At 31.8% G+C, this 22,619-nt stretch overlaps 2 protein-coding genes across 2 annotated transcripts; one reads left to right on the top strand and one right to left on the bottom strand.

Annotated features, from left to right (window-relative positions):
- Positions 1-6,480: 6,480 nt before the first annotated feature.
- LOC135149266 (uncharacterized) lies at positions 6,481-9,566 on the bottom strand. Its single transcript, XM_064084477.1, has 8 exons — positions 8,838-9,566; positions 8,615-8,734; positions 8,355-8,520; positions 8,027-8,271; positions 7,731-7,934; positions 7,543-7,635; positions 7,273-7,437; positions 6,481-7,065 (listed from the first exon to the last, which is right to left on the bottom strand). Exons 1-8 carry the CDS (start codon positions 9,564-9,566, stop codon positions 6,712-6,714), a joined length of 2,076 nt encoding a protein of 691 aa, XP_063940547.1. The 3' UTR covers positions 6,481-6,711.
- Positions 9,567-20,140: 10,574 nt separating this feature from the next.
- LOC108202267 (uncharacterized) lies at positions 20,141-22,353 on the top strand. The gene is made up of 3 exons (XM_017370659.2): positions 20,141-20,692; positions 21,199-21,398; positions 21,804-22,353. Exons 1-3 carry the CDS (start codon positions 20,497-20,499, stop codon positions 22,257-22,259), a joined length of 852 nt encoding a protein of 283 aa, XP_017226148.1. The 5' UTR covers positions 20,141-20,496; the 3' UTR covers positions 22,260-22,353.
- Positions 22,354-22,619: the final 266 nt, after the last annotated feature.

The following is a 22,619-nucleotide window of genomic DNA, read 5'->3' as shown; positions in this document are numbered from 1 at the left end:
CGGAGTTATATTATTGAATCTTGTAATTGTTAACATTTTAGTGATTAATAATATAATCTTTTACCAGTTGGTAGGGGACCAGGACGTAGACCAATAGGGTTAAGGGTCGAATCTGGCTAAAATTCTCTGTGTTGCTAGCTTACTGTTTATATCTGTTTTGCATTGCATCTGCACTGTTAGCTAGCTGACTGTTTACTCTGAAATTAACAGTAAGCTGTCTGTGACAGTTTAACTATTCGGTAACAATTAAAAATCGGGTATATTAGCCATAACACCTATTCACCCTTCTCTAGGTGTATAATTTCATTTTCTCTCATGTTCGGCACGTATTATAAAATTATATAAAATGTAATTTCATAATTTATTCTAAATTTTTTAATAACAAATAATTATTATTTTTTATTTAAAAAACTAAAATAATATAAAAAAATTAATTTTCATAAAAATTTAAAATACATGACGATCCCTCGTCTCTCCATGTAAAGAATGTGATAGGATCGGGAAAATATAGAGATGGTTACGTGTTTTCAGTATTATCACAAATCAAGCGAGTCATCTATACTATACTATTAAAGCCGAAACATTAAAAGTTTGGTCGGTCGGTACGCGGGCTTTTATACAGACTTTTATTTAGCGGACTTTAAACAAAGTTAGTGGGTTTCCAACAAAATATAAACAAATCAAAATATAAAACAAATATACGATCGAAATATAAAACAAATATAAAACCTATTTGATTATACCAAAACTAAACTCAAACCTTAAAAATTACTATACTATTAAAGCTGAAACATTAAAATTTTGATCGGTCGGTACACAGGTTTTTATACGGACTTTTATAATTATTAGCAGACTACAAACAAAATTAGTGGGCTACAAAATAAAATATAAACAAATCAAAACATAAAACAAATATAAGATCAAAACTTAGAACAAATATAAGACCTATTTGACTAGACCAAAAACTAAAGTCAGACCTTAAAAAATATATACGCATATATGTATACTATAATATATCTATCTATCTATATCATTAAAACCGAAACATTAAAAATTTGGTCGGTCGGTACTTGAGCCAAAATACATGCTATCCGTATAATCAATTATTCTAGGCCTATCTATATAACCAATTATTCTTTTTAATTTATTTTCAAAAAAAAAAAAAATTATTCTTTTTAATTTGGGCCAAAGTACAAGCCTATCTATATAACCAATTAATCCTTTTAAAACCGAGGCTTATCTATATAACCAACTATTCTGAGCCTATCTATATAACTATTTTTTTTTTAATTTGGGCAAAAGTACGGGCCTATCGATATAACCAATTAATCATTTTAAAGTCGAAACATTAAAGTTTGGTAGGTCGTTACTTGGGCCAAAATATGGACCTATCTATATAACCAATTATTCTGGACCTATCTATATAAGCAAATATTCTTTTTAATTTAGACCAAATTACGGGCCTATCTATATAACCAGTTAATCCTTTTAATTGAAATATATTACCTTTTTTATATTTCTGACTAAAAAACTCAATCTTCTAAAATAACATTGAAAAACATGGTAATTACATTTTTAACTAAAATATATTATCTTTTTATTATTTTCTAACTAAAAAGTGAATTGTAACATATTTATAAGTAAAGATGTGTGCCAAAAGTCTAAACGTCAAATAATAAAAAATAGAGGAAGTATTATTATATTGGTCGGGTGGTCGGTACTTGGGCCCAAGTATGGGCTATATATATATATATAACTAATTATTCTTTTTAACTAAAATAAATTACCTTCTATATATTTTTTAGCTAAAAAAACTCAATATTCCAAAATAATATCGAGCAATATAGTAATTGCCTTTTTAATCCAAACGCATTATATTTTTCAGATTAAATATAATTATTATTAAATAACATGTGATATTATTCAACCAAAATACATTAATAGCATTATTTTTAAATACTCTAATGATCTCACATTAAAAGAAATATTACAAATCTATCATATACTATATATTATTACACTATTAAAGCCGAAAATAAAAAGTTCAGTTGGTTGGTTGGTCAGTTAGTTGAGTTTGATGAATCGGTTGGTATTCAACCCACGGAGCACTTGAGTTTATAACATGTTATACTATATTTTTTTTATTATCTATTTAACCAAAACATTAAATTTACGTTAGTATGATGGGTCGGTATTTGGTTTCATGCGTCTTTTTAAATTATAATATGTTTTATATCATATTATTAGTTATTAATAACGAAATATTAAAATCTTGATTGGTTTATATCTGAGTTTATAGGCCTCCTTAAATTATAACATGTAAAAAAAAGGCCATTTGACGGACTTAATTATGAAGAATTTATCCAACTGTCAAATAAAATATTTATTTAACCTCATTATTCTATCATGATTTTATTTTTACAATAAAATTAGGTAAATTTATAATATATACGATAAAATAACAAATATGTTAATCGTCCGTGCATTGCACGGGTTATAAGCTAGTGATGACTAAATTGTGCTTTAGCATAATTTAAATTGGTGAAGAGGCGGCAATGGAGAGACAACCAGTTGCAAATACAGGTTTGCAGCGACTGTCAGGACTTCAGAACTTTCAGTCCTAGCATGTTTCCGTGCTACAAAAACTCGGGCAGAGAAACAGAAAATAGCACCCCCCCGAATAAAAATATTGGAGTTTTGTAAAGATTAAAAATATCGTAATTTCAATGGGAGTTAATAGAGTTCAAAAATAAGAATTTTTATTTTCAAAATTCAGTTGTTACGTAAGATAGTTTTTATATTCTTTATTTTAAATCAAAATTTTAAAAATATTATCTATATTCACGGAGTTCAGTAACCTAACGTAACACTCTCCTCTTTTCAGCGTTGCCTCGTACCCGTTTGATAAAATCTTAAAATAAGTGACTTATGACTTAAATTGAATAAGTTCTAATAAGTGATAAATTGGTAAATACTTATAAATAAGTGTTTGGATAAATTTACTTATAGGTCAAAGTTTATTTTACTTAAATGAATTAAAATAAATAATTACCCCCTCCGTCCCCTTTTACATGTCCATTTTGGGGAAAAAAACACATACCAAAGAATAATTGTTTGTATAATTTTTTTAATATCTCTAATTAATACAGTATCTTGAAAATGGTGGAATACTCCTACTTTATGTCTTGAAAACATGAATTCAACCAAGTTTTAAATAAGTCAAGTCTTGAAAATTGAAATGTGGATATATTTGAAAAACTATCATTAAATTAGTTTTGAAACTATAAATGGACATGTAAATAGGGAAAAAAAAATATTTTGAAAATAAACATGTAAAAGGAGACGGAGGTCTTAATGTATGAATTTAGATTAGAAAAGCATTTCAAAACTTATGTTTAAAATCGAAATTTAAAAAAAACTAAAAAATAAAAATAAGTGGAAAAATGTACGTGTTAACTTATAAATTGAAAATTCAATTCATAAGTTGGATCGCCAAACACTTGTCAATAAGGGATTTATAAGTCAGAAGCAGCTTATCAATTAGCAGCCAAACAGACCCTTATTCAATTTATGCTATTAAAACTAGATTGAGAAAAGGATATAGTACCTATAAGTTGGCAGTTAGTCCTGTCAAGATTGGACAAGACCCGATAACCTAATACGAACACAACACGAATTTTACAGGTTGGGGTTGTTCGGGTCGGGTGTCAAAAACAGGTCGGACACGAAATTGACCCGTATAAAATAGACGGGTTATGGGTCCACTCATTTAATCCGAACCCGACCCGCGTAACCTGTAAAATTATATTTTTTACAAAAAATATTTATCAATATATATATAATATACTAATATGATTGATCATTTTACTAAAAAATTATTATTATTATATATATATATAATTCAAATTAATTAGTATGCCTTAATTAATTTTCTTACACAAAATTAATAGTTTTAAACTTAAAAATAGATTTTGTTCATTATACTACACAAACTAAAAAAATAATGAAGTGTAATGATTTGATAAATATAATAGATTTTGTTCATTATACTACACAAACTAATAATGAAGTTCATAATTCATACATGCTATTTAATTGGGTGGTTCATAATCACTATTTGGTTCTATTAATTAGTATTCACTATAATATAAATTTCTTGTTCTACGAACATACTTCATCCGTTCCGCTCTACATGTTTGTTTTTGGACAAAATACATATTAAGAAAAAAAATTTGTTGGATAACTATTTCAACAAAAATATCCTCATTCGGTGTATCGAAAAATGACAATAGTGTATAACTTTAAAAGGTCAAATCATAGAAATACTAAATACAAGTATAATTTCAAAAAATTATTCTTAATTTTGCATCGAAAGAAGAGAAAGATGAATAATTTGAATTAGTGTTTTTCAAAAAGAAACGTTTATAATAGGATATAACAATACTCATCTATTTTAAGTTTTCAAAAAAAATACTCATATATTTTAACAAATTTTTCGAACCCGCACTTCATCCACCTTTTTGTTACTTGGAAGTTGGACAATACTCGTCCGTCCCACAATACATGTCACTTTAACCTTTTCACGTAATTTGAGGTGCAAATAAAATATATGTCTATATATTATTTTTAAATTTTTTTTTCTGAATAAAAATATGGATGTTATACTTTTATTCAGAAAAAAAATTGAAAAATAATGTATAGAATTATGTTTTATCTGCACATCAAATTACGTGCAAAAAGTCAAAGTGGCATGTATTTTGGGACGGTGAGAGTAGTACATATTATATGGGCAGAAATACGAGAAACAAAAGACTTGGAGAAGACAGATTATCTCAATTTTACCAGTATAAAATGAAAAGAGGAGTCAAGGTAGGAATTAACGACTGAAAAAGTAAGTATAAAGTTGTCAGAGTTGATCAGTTCCCCCTCTTCGAAGGACTAATAATTTTCACTTCCTCTAATTTCTATCAGCAGAGTAAACATCTTCAATCAAAAATGTTGGCGTTACGCTAATGGCCCACAGGCCACGGACAGACACAGTTCATGTATCGATTTTAATGATCCATTTATAGGTAAAAATCGAATGGAATAAAAAAAATTACTCCCTCCGTCCCAACAGATTCTTTACAGTTTCCTTTTTAGGATGTCCCATCCAATTCTTTACATTCCAAAACTTACCAAAAATAGTCAATGGGTCCCACCACTTCCCAACTTTTCTTTCCTTTTCACACTACTTTTTCTTCCTTTTCACACTACTTTTACTCCACTATCTCTCTTTTATAATTTAAAAATTAATGGGTCCCACCACTTCATCCACTTTTGTTTCTCCTTTCCACTACTTTATACATATTTCTTAACCTCCGTGCCCAAACCAAACGTAAAGAAATGACCGGGACGGAGGGAGTACTAATTAGAGGCGGACTTGACTGATGAAAACTGCCAAATAATGAATCATGTCCAAAATATAGAAGTTGTGTTTGGAGGGACAAGGTTTAACGTCCGAGGCTCCGTTGCATTATTCTAACTGCTCTGAATAAAATCTTTTCAAAACTAATTATCTTTTTGTTGGAGCCAAGATTCTGCCGGATGCCGAAGCCTGAAAGTGACCTGAAAAGGAGAAGAATGCGAGGGATTGTTCCCCCGATTCACCTCCGGCGTGAGAATAAATTAGTGGTTCAAGAAAGGGTTTAGCGAACTGCAAGCGTAAGTGAATGTGTATATGTATGAATGTGAATCATTTACCCTTGTTTTACTAGCTATTTATATAGGGGGGGGGGTTGAGAATCCCTGTGTGTAACTGTTTCGCCCGATACGGAAGGAAGTAATGGACTCTTAAGTGCAGCGCGATCCTAGTTCCTAAACGTTACAATGATAACGTCTAAGTGATTCAAATGATGGGCTGGATCTCTTTTTGGGCCTCTCGGAGTTGGGCCTAAGGGCCTGCCCTCTAACACTTTTTTTATTTTTTCAAAATTAACCACTCTACACTACACCATAAGTGGCCTATTGTAACAGCCAAAAAAGTGTGAATAAAGGCCAGAAAGTGTTGCTGAAAGTGCAAAAAAGGGCTATGGTAACACTTTTTCACAAAATAGGATCGTAACTAAAATCGGTGCTACCATAGGGGTCTAAGGTAACACATTGTCATTTTTTGGTTACACCACAAAAAGTGTAACCATACACCTCTATGCCTACACTTTTATTTGTTTTGGTAACACTAAATGAAATGTAACTATAGGTCTATGGTAACACCATTTGTGCTACTGTAACATTAAACTTTGAAAAACTAAGTTATCAATGGCAACACCTTGTTGGTTATGGTTACATTTTTATATAAAACTTTCCACCTTTACCTACATTTTTTATATCATTACCAACATTTTTTGATATTTAGCAACAGTGAAATATGATCCATTTATAACAATAGCTACACTTTACAAGACTCTTTGCCAACACTTTATAGAAAAAAAAAAAGGCAATATAACATTTGAAAATAGCACTTCCCCATTTCAAATTTACCAACCAATATCCAACAACAAAGATAATTCCAATAAGTACCAAAACAAAGGTCCAAGCCTAGCTATACCAACCATCAACCACACCAAAACAAGTACTGGCGCTTAAAACTAAATACATCATAAACATGATTTAATTACTAGAGTTAACCGAGTTAATTTTAACCAAAAGAGAGTAGAATTGCGACAAGCAAAACTACTCATGATCAGTCCCAACAGACTCAGCTTCTACTTCTGCTTCTGTCGACTTGTCGGAGTCATCGAGGTTGATCTTCAAACCCGGATTCTGCTCTGCCAATTTTTTCACCATGTCTTGAAACTTCTGTTCAAGTTTTTCATCCAGCTCTTTCTCAATATCAGCCCGGATTTTGGCATATTCATGTCCTGGAACCGATAATGTACGTGTTGTTCCTAAAGCAGCCTTTTGTTTCTTTTCCTCTTTCTTGCGAATAAGCCTTCCAATCAGGTAAGACGGTTTGTGTTCTTTGTCATGAACCAACTTATTAGCAGCCTCAGCACCATCGGTCTTTAGAGTTTGTTCGACATTTTTCTAGGAAGAAAGCAAAATCAGAGGACATAACATTTGCAAATAAGTCAAAAAAAATACACCATATGTGGGAAAAATTAGAGCACATAACATATGCAAATAAAGGAAAGAGCATATGCAAATAAGTCAAAAAACTAATGAACTTGAACTATGGACTAATGGACTGACTTTGAAATGAAAGTGAACTTGAATTCCAGAAAGAGAACTTACAAATCTTTTGTCAAGCGCTTCAGCTTCTTCCTTTGTTGCCTTGTACTCGCGGGCCTTATCTCGTTTACGTGTCTTCAAATAGACATCAGCATCAGAAATTTTTAAAAGCTCTTCCGCTTCATCATCCTCGATACCAATGGGCAATTTATCAAGTCTTTCGAGTTGCTGAATTCCATTAAATAAAAACATAAGTCAGTGTAGTCATAATTCTAAACAATTATTCAGGATGATTAGAATTAAACCATGTTAATTAGTGATTATATTTTTTACCATGTTGTATATAACTTGCGCGAAAGTCCTGGGCCCAGTGGTATGTGGCTCTTTCACTTTTTGACGTGCAATGATATTCTTTCTTGCTGTGTCCTATTGGAACAAACACGATCAAATATTAATATATTAATTAGTGACAATGGGCACATAATAAGGGAATATAGAATTAAGTAATTAACACTTTGTACCTTAATTTTTTCGTCACTCCAATAAGCTAAGAGAATCTTCCAGTCTTCAAGAGAAACGTCCCTCGGCCTATTCTCCAACCTCTCCTCATCCGTTGCATACTTGGTGTAATAATTTCGCTTAATTCGGCTTTTGTGGCTCCTAAACTGATCACTCATGGTTGTAAAAACCCATGATTTAGCCTCTTCCGGAATAATATACTTGTCCTGCAAAAAGTCATTTAAACTACATAAATAAAGAAAAACACAGAAAATAGGAGCACCAAATAAAAAAAACAATGAAATTAAAACTAATTAACCTTGACATACTCCCACAGCAGGTCCTTTTCGGGAACTGCATGCCAACTAGCACAAGTAAGAGGCACAAATTGCCTAAGAGTTGTCCCCAAAAAGTTGCTCAATTCAGCAATTGAATTGTTCCCTCCACACGACACAGGTTGAAATTTATCATTGAGGGTGACAATTTTTTTTTCATTGCTGTTATGAACATGGTTCATTTTGGTCTTGCCCCTCTTTCTTTTCGAAGCTTCACCAGGGGTATCTCCTAATACTTGTCATTATCAATTAGTCATGATACAGTTAACATGATTGAAATGAGCCAACTGTAATAATTGAAAAAAAAATTACCTGATTCAGCCATCATTTGCTGCGTTCCAGACTCTCCCTCCGGGATCTCCTTCTCAATTTGTGATTTCTCACGTTCTCTTAATTGATTATAAGCAAGCATGGAACCAGGACCAGATTTTAAAGCTTGTAGCTTTTCTTTTGCAGTAAGCACAGGTGCATCATTTTTCTATAAAAATGAAATTAAAAAAAGTTACAACTTTCTCAAATTATAATCTATATAATAGTAACTTTTTATTTGATGTTTTAATTTAAAAGTATACCTCTGTGGGAAGCGGCTCCGAAGCTGCTTCCTTATTCACCAATTTAGCAGCTTGGCCACGAGTTCTTGGGCCCCCTGTACTGCTCTGAACTACTTTCTGCCTCTTGGTCCTTTTAATTTTCTACAAGTATTAAAACTGTTACTATAAGTGCCTTAAAACTAATTAAAACTAATTTTTTTGGTAATTAGCACAAGCATTAAAACTAATTAAAACTAATTAGCACAAGTATACCGGACTGTGATAGTATATTAAAACTATGCCTTATAACTATGCCTTTCCACCTTGAAACACCAGAGGTCTTGCAAGAATCTTTATTTTTATTCTCCCCCCAATACAAGATGCAGTCATTCGGACATGCATGTATTTTCTTGTAGTCAAGACCTAGATCCTTTATCATATTTTTAGCTGAATTAAAAGAGGCAGGCACATTAATATTGGGAACAGCCTCTTTTAACAACTGTAGAATCTCTCCGAATGCAGACTCAGTTACTCCGTTTAGACACTTCCAATGGTACAGCCTAACTAAAAAACTTAATCGCGAGAAATTCTTGCAACCAGGGTAGAGGGGCTGTTTTCCATCATCAACAAGTCGATAAAATTTTCTAGCATTGGCATTTGGTTCCATATTGCCGTGTGTCATATTTAACATCTCGTCAAGATTATCTCCGAATCCGGTATTTGGTTCAAAATCCTTATTATCTATTTTGTCTGCCAATAACGTAACATCATAAATCCACTTAACGAACGACAAAGATGGTCCACTGCAGATCAGATGACTCTCAACATCGTCGGCAGACCACCACAAGCGATTTTCACACTTACGACAAGGACACTTTATTTCTGTTCCAGTAGCGAAATTGGCCATCGCTTTCTTCACAAACAATTTGACTCCATCGATGTAATCGTTGGTATACTTGGGAAGATTCAACCAAGAATGACCTTTTTCTGTCATAACTACCAACTGTAAACATGTATACAATTAGTCACAGTAGCCTACGTGTTTGGTTTACGTGTTTACCAATTAGTTTTGGCTGTTAACGAAGCCCTGTTTTATGTATTTTTAACTCTATTAGCAGGCCTAATTATTTAGTCATATATTTACTCCTTAGCAGGCCTAATTAACATATAATTAGCAGGCCTAATTAACATATATTTACTCCTTAGTAACCTATTCAAATACCACATCACATAATCCAGATAAATCATATCATGATATTATCAAGATTAATCACAGTTGAGGCAGTATATAAAATTCGGTGACTAGAATTAAACTAGTACAAGATCCTCAAGCTTCTCCACCACACTTAATCCAATGAATTAACATATTCAGATATGTCCTAAAGAATGCAGTATATACATATTCTTGTTGTGCGAAGGAAACATAATCTGAATTACATCAATGACAGACTTCTGCCATTCAGATTTGTCCTAAAGAATGGAAAGTTACCCTTTATCAAGTCCAGAAAAACATGTTCAATGCATTAATTTCTCCTAACGAGAATAAAGTTCCAAATCAGATTTCTCCGGTACATTCCCACAAATGAAACTAAAAGACCAAAGAGTAGCAGACCAGTTATCAGGGGAAAAAATATAATAATAAATAAAATCCACCATATATTTAAAGAAAAAATGACCTGAATCCAATAATTTAGAAGTATAATTCAAATAGTAACCACAATACAGAACACATATACACAGATTCTATAATTCAAATAGTAACCACAATACAGAACACAGGCCCAAAGACCAGATTCGATACGCATCAACATACCACATTGTGCTCCTTAATACACATTTCACATATGCATATCACCAAGTTGGTATACACAATACTCTATATTGTTCTGATAATCAAAACATTTAGTTTTGTAGCAACATTTTCCCACTGAGTTTGATTACATGCCACCCAAACTATCCAACAATCACTACTCACAAAACCATCTTAAACTTATGTTTGACCAAAATCTCAACAGGACATAAATTATATAAATACAACCCTGAGCTTGTTTCTTTTCTCCCAACACTATTTAATTTCCTTTTTTATTGTTATGAATCTATAAACATACAAAGAAAACATAAAAAACAGAACATAAATATGGGAGCTTAAAAAATATAAAAAATTAAAAAATTAAAAAAACAAAGAGAAACCCCAGAGAATATCTTACAAACACAAAGAGAAAACAGAATATACATATCATAATATAAAAAATTGAACATTAAAATCAGAATATATAAACATAAAGAGAAAACCTAGAGAAAATCTTACAAATCAGAACATGCAAATAAAAAACACAGAGGAAACATAAAAAAACACATTGAAGAGCTAATGAAGAGAGAGAATCATACCTGTAGAAGACCCGATTGAAAATCCTAATTTAAGTCCAATTGAAAACCCGAACCTAAGACTCGACTGAAGACCAAATTGCTACTCGATTGAGAGTAAAGATCCAGCTGAGAGTGTAGACCCGATTGCAAACCCGATTCCAGACCCGATTGCAGACCCTACTCGGCGAGTGACTGGTGAGTGAGTGTGGAGTGAGTGGGTGGGTGAGCGAGTGGGGAGCTGAGAGTAGAGAACTAGCGAGTGGGTGGGATTGATTTTCCGAGAGGTGAGAGGTGCGGGGGTTGAGTGTTCAAGAGGGTGGGAGGTGTTTTGTTTTAGTTTTAGGACAAGGCAACTGTGGTGTTTTGTTTTAGGACAAGGCAATTTCCCCCCTTTCTGTTTTTTATTAATTTCAAGCTCTCCCGCCCATGTTTCATTTCAGCCGCCCAAAACAATTTAGGAATTAGTTACACATATTTTAAAACCAATGGTAACACCAAATAAAATGTTACCGTAGATGTCTCATTACATCTACGATTACACTAGAGTTTACCTATGGTTACACTAAAAAACGGTGTAGGCATATGTAGATAAAATTCATTTTAAGGCACTTATGGTAACATTTTATCTTGTAACACCAAAATTATTTGTTACAATAGGCCACTTATGGTGTAGTGCTAATTTATTCACCCTCGGACGGATACAGCTGCAAAAAATTTTGTTTTGACCGCCACAACCCCGGGCGGACACATCAATTTTTTAATTAAAGAAAAGCAGGTTTGCAGGCATAAAAATATATATGAATAATTCAATTGATGTGTCCGACCAAACACAGGGCAGACACATTTGTAATACATGCACACAAGAACAGTTGCTGCAAATTGCCAGGATGTGACCATACGTATCCAATGCTACACACCTTTCAAAAATTTTTTTTATTACATATTGATCATATTAAATACTCAATTATTACTTAAAAATAAGATTTATTTTTCCATAAATAAAATATTTTAGATGAAATGTATACAAAATAACATACTGAAATATTAGTTTTTCATATCCAAATTTCCGCTTAATATTATAAAATATGATAATAATAATAGCTTATCGAAACAAAACAAATTGAAAAAAAAACTATTATGTCCGTCCCTAGTCCCTACAAGGGTCGTACAGAAGTGCCAAATATATGGCCATTCTGTCCGCCCCTACAAGAGTCGGACAATTGTTTTTGAAAAGGGCTGTCCCCCCGGGGTTGTGGCGGCCTGGGCAAAAAAAGTATTCCAAAACTTGTTTTATATGAATTTCTATATTTGTGAAAAGGTTTTAGTGATATTAGATTGCGGTATTCAGGGGGAGTATTATTGCTTTTCCTAAATATAGTGTAATCATCAAAAAAGGGGGGATTGATACTCTCAAAATTTTGATAATCACACTGCCAGCAAGCTAATAGCATAAAACTGATGCTTGTTAGCGAGCTATCAAAGGATTATATACATGTGCTAACAGTTTGCAAGTTTTCAGTATTTTATCTGTCTGTCAGCAAGCTTACAGGAAATACTCCAGTTCTATCAGCAAGCTCACAGCGTGAACAGAAAAGCTATCGGATAAAAATTGAAGACTAAAATTGTGGAGATTTGTTAGGAATCGGTTTGTAAGGATTTTAATATTTGTATATGGCTTATATAAATATTTGAGCTCCATTTTAAACAAAAACGATTTCCTAAAAGATAGGAGTTTTTCTCTCAAGTCGTTCGTATCTTTAACTACTCCTATTTGATTTCAAAAAGGTTGTTTTAATATAAATGTTTATTGAGATACCTTCACAACGTTTTTCATGCTTTACTCAATAAAATATACGTTGTTCAAACGATCATCTTTCAAGCAAATAAAACGTGAGATTTGTTGAATCAAGAACGTTGGAGATTAGTTGAATTATGACCGTTTGGAATAATGGTGTAAATACTTGAGTGTGGTTGCTGTTTTCAAAAATAAGAATACACACCTCAAGCTTCTGAAATACAACATATTTTCATTGCAAAATTCGTTTTGAGCTCTAGTACTTATATTTGATTATATATTTATATTGAGTTCATAGTTTCGGTTGTATTACACACTTACATTGTATTGTTCAAGGTGTAAAGTTTTGTTACTGCGTATCCAGCTAGAGAAGAGTATACTTGGGAACTATAGGTCTTGGAGATCTTTTGGTTTGTGGTTCAGGGGTTTCAGCTAGCTGATAACAGGAACAAGGGTTGAACGGAGTTATATTATTGAATCTTGTAATTGTTAACATTTTAGTGATTAATAATATAATCTTTTACCAGTTGGTAGGGGACCAGGACGTAGACCAATAGGGTTAGGGGTCGAATCTGGCTAAAATTCTCTGTGTTGCTAGCTTACTGTTTATATCTGTTTTGCATTGCATCTGCACTGTTAGCTAGCTGACTGTTTACTCTGAAATTAACAGTAAGCTGTCTGTGACAGTTTAACTATTCGGTAACAATTAAAAATCGGGTATATTAGCCATAACACCTATTCACCCTTCTCTAGGTGTATAATTTCATTTTCTCTCATGTTCGGCACGTATTATAAAATTATATAAAATGTAATTTCATAATTTATTCTAAATTTTTTAATAACAAATAATTATTATTTTTTATTTAAAAAACTAAAATAATATAAAAAAATTAATTTTCATATAAATTTAAAATACATGACGATCCCTCGTCTCTCCATGTAAAGAATGTGATAGGATCGGGAAAATATAGAGATGGTTACGTGTTTTCAGTATTATCACAAATCAAGCGAGTCATGATGACTAAATTGTGCTTTAGCAGAATTTAAATTGGTGAAGAGGCGGCAATGGAGAGACAACCAGTTGCAAATACAGGTTTGCAGCGACTGTCAGGACTTCAGAACTTTCAGTCCTAGCATGTTTCCGTGCTGCAAAAACTCGGGCAGAGAAACAGAAAATAGCCCCCCCCCCCCCCCCCCCCAAAAATAAAAATATTAGAGTTTTGTAAAGATTAAAAATATCGTAATTTCAATGGGAGTTAATAGAGTTCAAAAATAAGAATTTTTATTTTCAAAATTCAGTTGTTACGTAAGATAGTTTTTATATTCTTTATTTTAAATCAAAATTTTAAAAATATTATCTATATTCACGGAGTTCAGTAACCTAACGTAACACTCTCCTCTTTTCAGCGTTGCCTCGTACCGGTTTGATAAAATCTTAAAATAAGTGACTTATGACTTAAATTGAATAAGTTCTAATAAGTGATAAATTGGTAAATACTTATAAATAAGTGCTTGGATAAATTTACTTATAGGTCAAAGTTTATTTTACTTAAATGAATTAAAATAAATAATTACCCCCTCCGTCCCCTTTTACATGTCCATTTTGGGGAAAAAAACACATACCAAAGAATAATTGTTTGTATAATTTTTTTTAATATCTCTAATTAATACAGTATCTTGAAAATGGTGGAATACTCCTACTTTATGTCTTGAAAACATGAATTCAACCAAGTTTTAAATAAGTCAAGTCTTGAAAATTGAAATGTGGATATATTTGAAAAACTATCATTAAATTAGTTTTGAAACTATAAATGGACATATAAATAGGGAAAAAAAATATTTTGAAAATAAACATGTAAAAGGAGACGGAGGTCTTAATGTATGAATTTTAGATTAGAAAAGCATTTCAAAACTTATGTTTAAAATCGAAATTTAAAAAAAACTAAAAAATAAAAATAAGTGGAAAAATGTACGTGTTAACTTATAAATTGAAAATTCAATTCATAAGTTGGATCGCCAAACACTTGTCAATAAGGGATTTATAAGTCAGAAGCAGCTTATCAATTAGCAGCCAAACAGACCCTTATTCAATTTATGCTATTAAAACTAGATTGAGAAAAGGATATAGTACCTATAAGTTGGCAGTTAGTCCTGTCAAGATTGGACAAGACCCGATAACCTAATACGAACACAACACGAATTTTACAGGTTGGGGTTGTTCGGGTCGGGTGTCAAAAACAGGTCGGACACGAAATTGACCCGTATAAAATAGACGGGTTATGGGTCCACTCATTTAATCCGAACCCGACCCGCGTAACCTGTAAAATTATATTTTTTACAAAAAATATTTATCAATATATATAATATACTAATATGATTGATCATTTTACTAAAAAATTATTATTATATATATATATAATTCAAATTAATTAGTATGCCTTAATTAATTTTCTTACACAAAATTAATAGTTTTAAACTTAAAAATAGATTTTGTTCATTATACTACACAAACTAAAAAAATAATGAAGTGTAATGATTTGATAAATATAATAGATTTTGTTCATTATACTACACAAACTAATAATGAAGTTCATAATTCATACATGCTATTTAATTGGGTGGTTCATAATCACTATTTGGTTCTATTAATTAGTATTCACTATAATATAAATTTCTTGTTCTACGAACATACTTCATCCGTTCCGCTCTACATGTTTGTTTTTGACAAAATACATATTAAGAAAAAAAATTTGTTGGATAACTATTTCAACAAAAATATCCTCATTCGGTGTATCGAAAAATGACAATAGTGTATAACTTTAAAAGGTCAAATCATAGAAATACTAAATACAAGTATAATTTCAAAAAATTATTCTTAATTTTGCATCGAAAGAAGAGAAAGATGAATAATTTGAATTAGTTTTTTTCAAAAAGAAACGTTTATAATAGGATATAACAATACTCATCTATTTTAAGTTTTCAAAAAAAATACTCATATATTTTAACAAATTTTTCGAACCCGCACTTCATCCACCTTTTTGTTACTTGGAAGTTGGACAATACTCCTCCGTCCCACAATACATGTCACTTTAACTTTTTCACGTAATTTGAGGTGCAAATAAAATATATGTCTATATATTATTTTTAAAATTTTTTTTTCTGAATAAAAATATGGATGTTATACTTTTATTCAGAAAAAAATTGAAAAATAATGTATAGAATTATGTTTTATCTGCACATCAAATTACGTGCAAAAAGTCAAAGCGGCATGTATTTTGGGACGGTGAGAGTAGTACATATTATATGGGCAGAAATACGAGAAACAAAAGACTTGGAGAAGACAGATTATCTCAATTTTACCAGTATAAAATGAAAAGAGGAGTCAAGGTAGGAATTAACGACTGAAAAAGTAAGTATAAAGTTGTCAGAGTTGATCAGTTCCCCCTCTTCGAAGGACTAATAATTTTCACTTCCTCTAATTTCTATCAGCAGAGTAAACATCTTCAATCAAAAATGTTGGCGTTACGCTAATGGCTCACAGGCCACGGACAGACACAGTTCATGTATCGATTTTAATGATCCATTTATAGGTAAAAATCGAATGGAATAAAAAAATTTAATATTTTTTATATTTTAAATCATCAGTAAATCAAATACACTACATCAAAAGTCTCAAATTGATTGATTAGGATTTATATTTTCAGACCAAGTATTGTAAATGCCAACATTGAACATTATTTCTAAATAATAAGTAAATTTTATCAAAACACTGTTATATTTGTTTCAGTATACAAATTTTAGTTGAGATTTTTGGTAATTAATTGGTTCCTGGCTACTACTATTCAGCTTTGCAAAATTATAACGAAATTGCGTTTGTACCCAAATTTTGGGGGCTAGCGCACAAGCTATGAGCTATACGCTCAATTTTATTTTATTTTTTAAAATGCTCAAAGTTTGATTAGGAGAATCAATATCAATATAGTTATATAAAAAAGAAAGTATGAGTCGTTTAGGTGACGCCTCTCAGAGAGGTCTGTTCTATTTTTTCTAATTTTCTGAAATTTTTGGATGAAAAAATATCAAAAATAAGAACTGTCTTTTTTAGTTCGGATATATTGAAAGAAAGTTTCAAAACTACCTTTTTCAAAATATCCAAATCAAATCAGAATTTGAAACTTTCATCGTATTTTTAGAAAAGATGTATATCAAAAATAAAAAGTAATTTTCTCAAATATCAAAAATAAAAACTGTCTTTCTTAATTTTAAATATATTTGAAGAAAATTTTAGAAATACCTTTTTCAAAATATCAAAATCAAATTAGAATTTGAAACTATCATCATATTTTTGGAAAAGGTGTTTATAAAAAGCAGAAAGTATTTTTGATAAGTCGGTCTTTTCTCAAATAACTCCTAAATTGTTGAGGTCAGACATCATAAAATTTAACACACAATTTTTTTATAGCTTATTTGTCTTCTCCATCTAATATAATAATAGGTTACACTATGCTAGATGTTTTGAAAGACGATAGAGATAATTGGCTGATAAAAGTAAGAATTTGTTGGATGTGGGAGTCGACAAATCTTTACACCTGAGAACAATATAGTCTTGACATGATATTGACGGATGAAAAGGTCAATAAATTAACCGTTGGTGATAAATTTTTGTTCCTTATTTTTTATAATATTTGTTTTGTTTATCGGACATGTTTGTTGTTGTTGATTTTTTTATGGTTTATTTTGTATACGGGAAAAAATTATTCATGCAACACTTCCACAATATCTGTTTACTCGATTTAAGCATCTTTTAAATGAAAGCTGTTTATATAATATTAAAAAAAATAAATGTTGTTGCAAAGGGTTGTTGCAACTAGTTAAATCATAAAGTGGAACCTAGCTCAAGAAAATTTCCAAATAAAGAGATCATGCCTATAAAAATGGTTTTGAGGGACGATGTGTTCAAAATAAAAAAGGAACATTTCGTCGAAAAGAAACTACTAATTATAGGCGGACTTGACTGATGAAAACTGCCAAATAATGAATCATGTCCAAAATATAGAAGTTGTGTTTGGAGGGACGAGGCTTAACGTCCGAGGCTTAGGGATGGAGTTTTACCCGACCCAGGGACGAGGCTTAACGTCCGAGGCTTAGGGATGGAGTTTTACCCGACCCGATGGATACCCGTCCGTTCCGATCCGATTAGGTCTATCCGAACCCGATTTTTTTGGATTTGGATCCGGACCTGGATCTTATTTTTAGATCCGAAAGAGTTTGGATCTGGATCTCAGGTATTCCGAACCGAGACCCGACCCGAAACCCGAAACCCGATTTAAACCCGATCAGATCCGAAACCCGATAAAAACCGATACAAAATAATATATATATATATATATTATGTGATTAATGTAAAGTATATATATTGAAATATTATGAATTATTAGGTATGAATATTAACATTTTACTTAATTTTATATGCCCAATACAGAATTTATATTCATTTCATCAATATTTTTCTCAGTTATTGTGCATTAAAAAATCTAAATATAATAAAAATATAAATATAAATGATAAGTTGAATGATTGTATACAGTTAAGTTAACATGTTTCACGTGTTTATTGTATTAGACGAAACTTGTAAAACCTTTTTTTATGTTCCTAAATTTTAAAAAAATCAATCATCATATTTTTTTATAGATATATAATTTTTAATTTTTATTTAATTTTATTTTTTAAATACCCGAATTAGACCCGAATCCGAACCGAAACCCGAAAAAACCCGATGGATCGGATCTGGATCTTCATTTTTCCAGACCCGGACTCGAACCTGAACCGACCCGAAATATAATGGATCGGGTCTGGATCTCAAGAAACCCGACCCATTGCCATCCCTACCGAGGCTCCGTTGCATTATTCTAACTGCTCTGAACAAAATCTTTTCAAAACTAATTATCTTTTCTTTATTTTTTCAAAACTAACCACTCTAATTTATTCACCCTCGGACGGATACAGTTGCAAAAAATTTTGTTTTGGCCGCCACAACCCTGGGCGGACACATCAGTTTTTTAATTAAAGAAAAGCAGGTTTGCAGGCAGAAAAATATATATGAATAATTCAATTGATGTGTCCGACCAAACACACATTTGTAATACATGCACAGAAGAACAGTTGCTGCAAATTGCCAGGATGTGACCATACGTATCCAATGCTACACACCTTTCAAAGAATTTTTTTATTACATATTGATCATATTAAATACTCAATTATTACTTAAAAATAAGATCTATTTTTCCATAAATAAAATATTTTAAATGAAATGTATACAAAATAACATACTGAAATATTAGTTTTTCATATCCAAATTTCCGCTTAATATTATAAAATATGATAATAATAATAGCTTATCGAAACAAAACAAATTGAAAAAAAAAACTATTATCCGTCCCTCGTCCCTACAAGGGTCGTACAGAAGTGCCAAATATATGGCCATTCTGTCCGCCCCTACAAGAGTCGGACAATTGTTTTTGAAAAGGGCTGTCCCCCGGGGTTGTGGCGGCCTGGGCAAAAAGAGTATTCCAATGTGTCCATTCGAGGGTGAATGAATTAGAGTGATTAGTTTTGAAAAAGATGAAAAACAGATGATTAGTTTTGGAAACTTTTTGTTGAGGGTGGTTAGAAATGCAACGGAGCCAACGTCCGAAGTAAAGTTTCAAAAATGAATAATATATCATTTAGGGATCATTTGGTTGAACTTAAAATAAGTATTTCTTGCTTAAAATAAAAAAAAGTGAAGTAGAAGTTAGAAATTAGTTAAGAATTATAAATGATTAAAATGTTTGGCAAAAAAGTAGAAGTCATGAAACAATAGTTAGAAATTTTAACTTTTTTTATACGTGTTTTTCAACTTTTTACACAAACAGTACGAATAAATGCTTGTAATATAAAACTCGAGAAGTGGGGTTTAAAGCCCCTACGCAAACACCCACTTAATCACATATTCAAAAGCCCGTGGCCATGTTGATTGAAATTATTTATATAATAAAATATACTAATAGGTTTTTTTTCATTCCATGAGTTTGATACTTGTATTAGTATTTTTAGCATTCCAGTTCCTAGTGGAATACAAGGGCACAACTTACATTGTCACAACTCACATGTGTTAGGGTTCTGAATTTTTATGGTATTTAACCAGAATAAAAGTCAAGAAAAAAATAGGAGCCTTGTTACAAAAGTAAATAATTTGTATATAATTTATTTTCAATATCATACATATTTTAAAATAAATATAAAATGTATTTTTGTAATTTATTTCTAAACTTGTACTTTAAAAATTAGCCATGCCCCGATACATACAACTAGGGAGTATCCACTATCCAGTAAATAGTACCACTAGAAGACAAGAAAATAGAGTAAAGTAGTACTAATACTTTACCAATATAATTAGCAGGAGTTTATAAACAAAGAATTGGTGAGGAAGAGTGCGTCAACTTCATCGTACACTGACAGCTGCCACACTCTTGTCAAATAGTATGCAAATGCAGCTATCTCTGCATTCCTCTTTGTGCACTCTCCCTATGCGACTCTCCCTATGTTCTCTCTCTCTTGTGTGGGTGGCACATGACAATATAAAATATAAAAAGTAAAGTACGTACATATTGATTATATAGGACACACACCTCTTCATCTTCTTCTGTTACCCCGCACCACTCTACCTCTCCATCTTCTTCTGTTACACCGCACCACTCTACAGACATACACACCAGACACCATGAACATACACCTAATGAAGAGGTCCTCAGCCCTAAAGAAACATTTTTCCACCCAAGCCAGTTTACACCCTCCCCGTCACAGTGCATTGCACAAAATTCCACCCCTCCTCACCACTCCACTTACACCTCCAGATATGATCACTTCCCTTCCCTTCGTCTCTTATCTCGATCATCTTGACGCCCAAGTACCTGAGAGTAAGTTTTTTTGTCTATGTCTTTTTTATATGTTTGCTTTAAAAAAGGGAAGCTGTTTAGGTTAAAATTATACCTACTTTCAGCTTTGCTTGTCCTGTTTCCGCAAAATGGTTGATGGTATCTCAGAAGGGCTCATGACAGTGGATGAAATACTCCAGCTGATGGGGTTCATTTCTTAATTGTTTTTGGTAATGTCTCAGCATTCATGGGTTTCTAGATTAGCATCTTAGTTTCTGCTAGTGGGTTTCATCCCCTGACCAGCGTCTGGTCCTCTTTGTGTAGATGTAAGATGCAAGTATTGCTGACATTTTGTCTTTTAATATATACAGACAGAATATGTAATAAGAGTGCAATAATTTTAGATAAACAAAATTAGATTACAAAGTAATTTTAGCAAATACATAAGTCGCTCATCGTGAACAAACTCTCTAGGTCCTATTTGTTCTTCCATTCAGTAATCATCAATCATTTAGCATTGGGGTTTAATTTGTAATTTTTATGTGCAGAGCCTGTTCTTGATCTCAGGCTGGCTACTTGTGCTGTTCAAAGCTTGCAGCCTAGTCATACTACAATTCCTAACCTCCGTATTAATAGCCTCAGGCCGTCCAAGATTGAAGTGCTCAACAATGTTTCGTATGTTACTCATCTTAACAACACGCTACCTTCATCCACCCACCTTGCAAGATTAGAAAACGAAGCTAATCAGGTACATTTTATTCTTTCTATATATATATAAATTAGATTCTGTTTAACAATAATTCATTTTGTTTGTATTATTAGATTTTCTATCCTTGTGGAACTTTGTTGGAAAACAAATATAGTCTTGCATTCTAAACTCTTAACCCTAGTAAAACTCTTAAGCTTTCAACTATAAAATTTTATGTATATGCTTGGCATCATATCCGTTGTGACTTTATCTTTTAAACAAAGACTTACAGCTTGGATTCAAAGTATTAATTACGATAACTTAATTTCATTACTTTTATTGAATTTGTTTGATCTATTAATCAATTTATCATGATTAAGTTTATACTAGTTGCTTATCTGTTCTAATTGTAATATTAGCATCCATTAAATTTATTAAGTTAACAATGATTATTTTGTAAATTAGATCGCATTACGTCAAATGAACTTCCATAATATAAATCAAAGATCTTTATCCACCTTTTGGTATGAAGACAAGTGCTTCAAAAAGGACAAAGGCCACATCTCTCGTGAGATGGTGAAACACTCCCAATACTCAAAGAATGTGGAAGTTCATCAGTACGTTCCGTTATTAAATTCTCTTGGTTCTACTCTATTCAGTGAGGGTCCTGATGACATCCGCCGATATCTCAAAGATCTTGGCTTCATCACTGGACGTTTCTATGATGCACAGGATTTTGCAAATAAGCTTAAGTGTTTTTTCCACAACCATGACGTTTATCTTACATTCAAAGAGCACCCTTTGGATAGGTACATTTATTTGGATCACATTGCTATTCTGCTCACCACTTATGGTAAGCTGATCGACCATCCCATGGCCCCTCTCATTCCCTCCGGGAAATTTATGCTCCGACACATTTAGCTCATAATTTGTGTTGTATTCTATTATGTTTCTGCTATTTTAATATTTTGGAAGCCTTATTGTTAAACTTGGTACCTTATTTGCTAATGTTAAATCAGTGTCTCGTATAATTCCCTGGTTACAATGTTTAGACTATCATCTTTCGTCTACTAGTATAAATTAATTTAATGTAGTATGTACTATATTAAGATTATGTTTTATTTGTTCTATAATTAGTTTTCGTTTTAAAAAAGTAACTAATAAAATTACACTGCTCTACTATTGTCGTTGAACTACAAATTATAAATGGAGTGACTTACTATCCAAGCGAAATTACAAATCGAAGTAACCTATCATGTGTTTAATCTCAGCGGTAGCAAT

Source organism: Daucus carota, chromosome 9 (genome assembly GCF_001625215.2).
Source record: "Daucus carota subsp. sativus chromosome 9, DH1 v3.0, whole genome shotgun sequence".
Lineage (NCBI taxonomy): Eukaryota > Viridiplantae > Streptophyta > Magnoliopsida > Apiales > Apiaceae > Daucus > Daucus carota.
Note: the sequence above shows the minus strand (reverse complement) of the source record. Positions and strands in the feature narration are given on the sequence as shown.

Bases quoted from the DNA above. Each gene is read 5' to 3' on its own strand.
- LOC135149266 (XM_064084477.1), bottom strand. From the start codon at position 9,566: ATGACAGAAAAAGGTCATTCTTGGTTGAATCTTCCCAAGTATACCAAC. The intron at 8,735-8,837 runs GTGCTAATTAGT...TAATACTTGTAG, and splicing joins TATCACAGTCCGGTATACTT to AAAATTAAAAGGACCAAGAG. The intron at 8,521-8,614 runs GTATACTTTTAA...TCATTTTTATAG, and splicing joins CGGAGCCGCTTCCCACAGAG to AAAAATGATGCACCTGTGCT.
- LOC108202267 (XM_017370659.2), top strand. From the start codon at position 20,497: ATGAACATACACCTAATGAAGAGGTCCTCAGCCCTAAAGAAACATTTT. The intron at 20,693-21,198 runs GTAAGTTTTTTT...TTTTATGTGCAG, and splicing joins TGACGCCCAAGTACCTGAGA to AGCCTGTTCTTGATCTCAGG. The intron at 21,399-21,803 runs GTACATTTTATT...TTTGTAAATTAG, and splicing joins TAGAAAACGAAGCTAATCAG to ATCGCATTACGTCAAATGAA.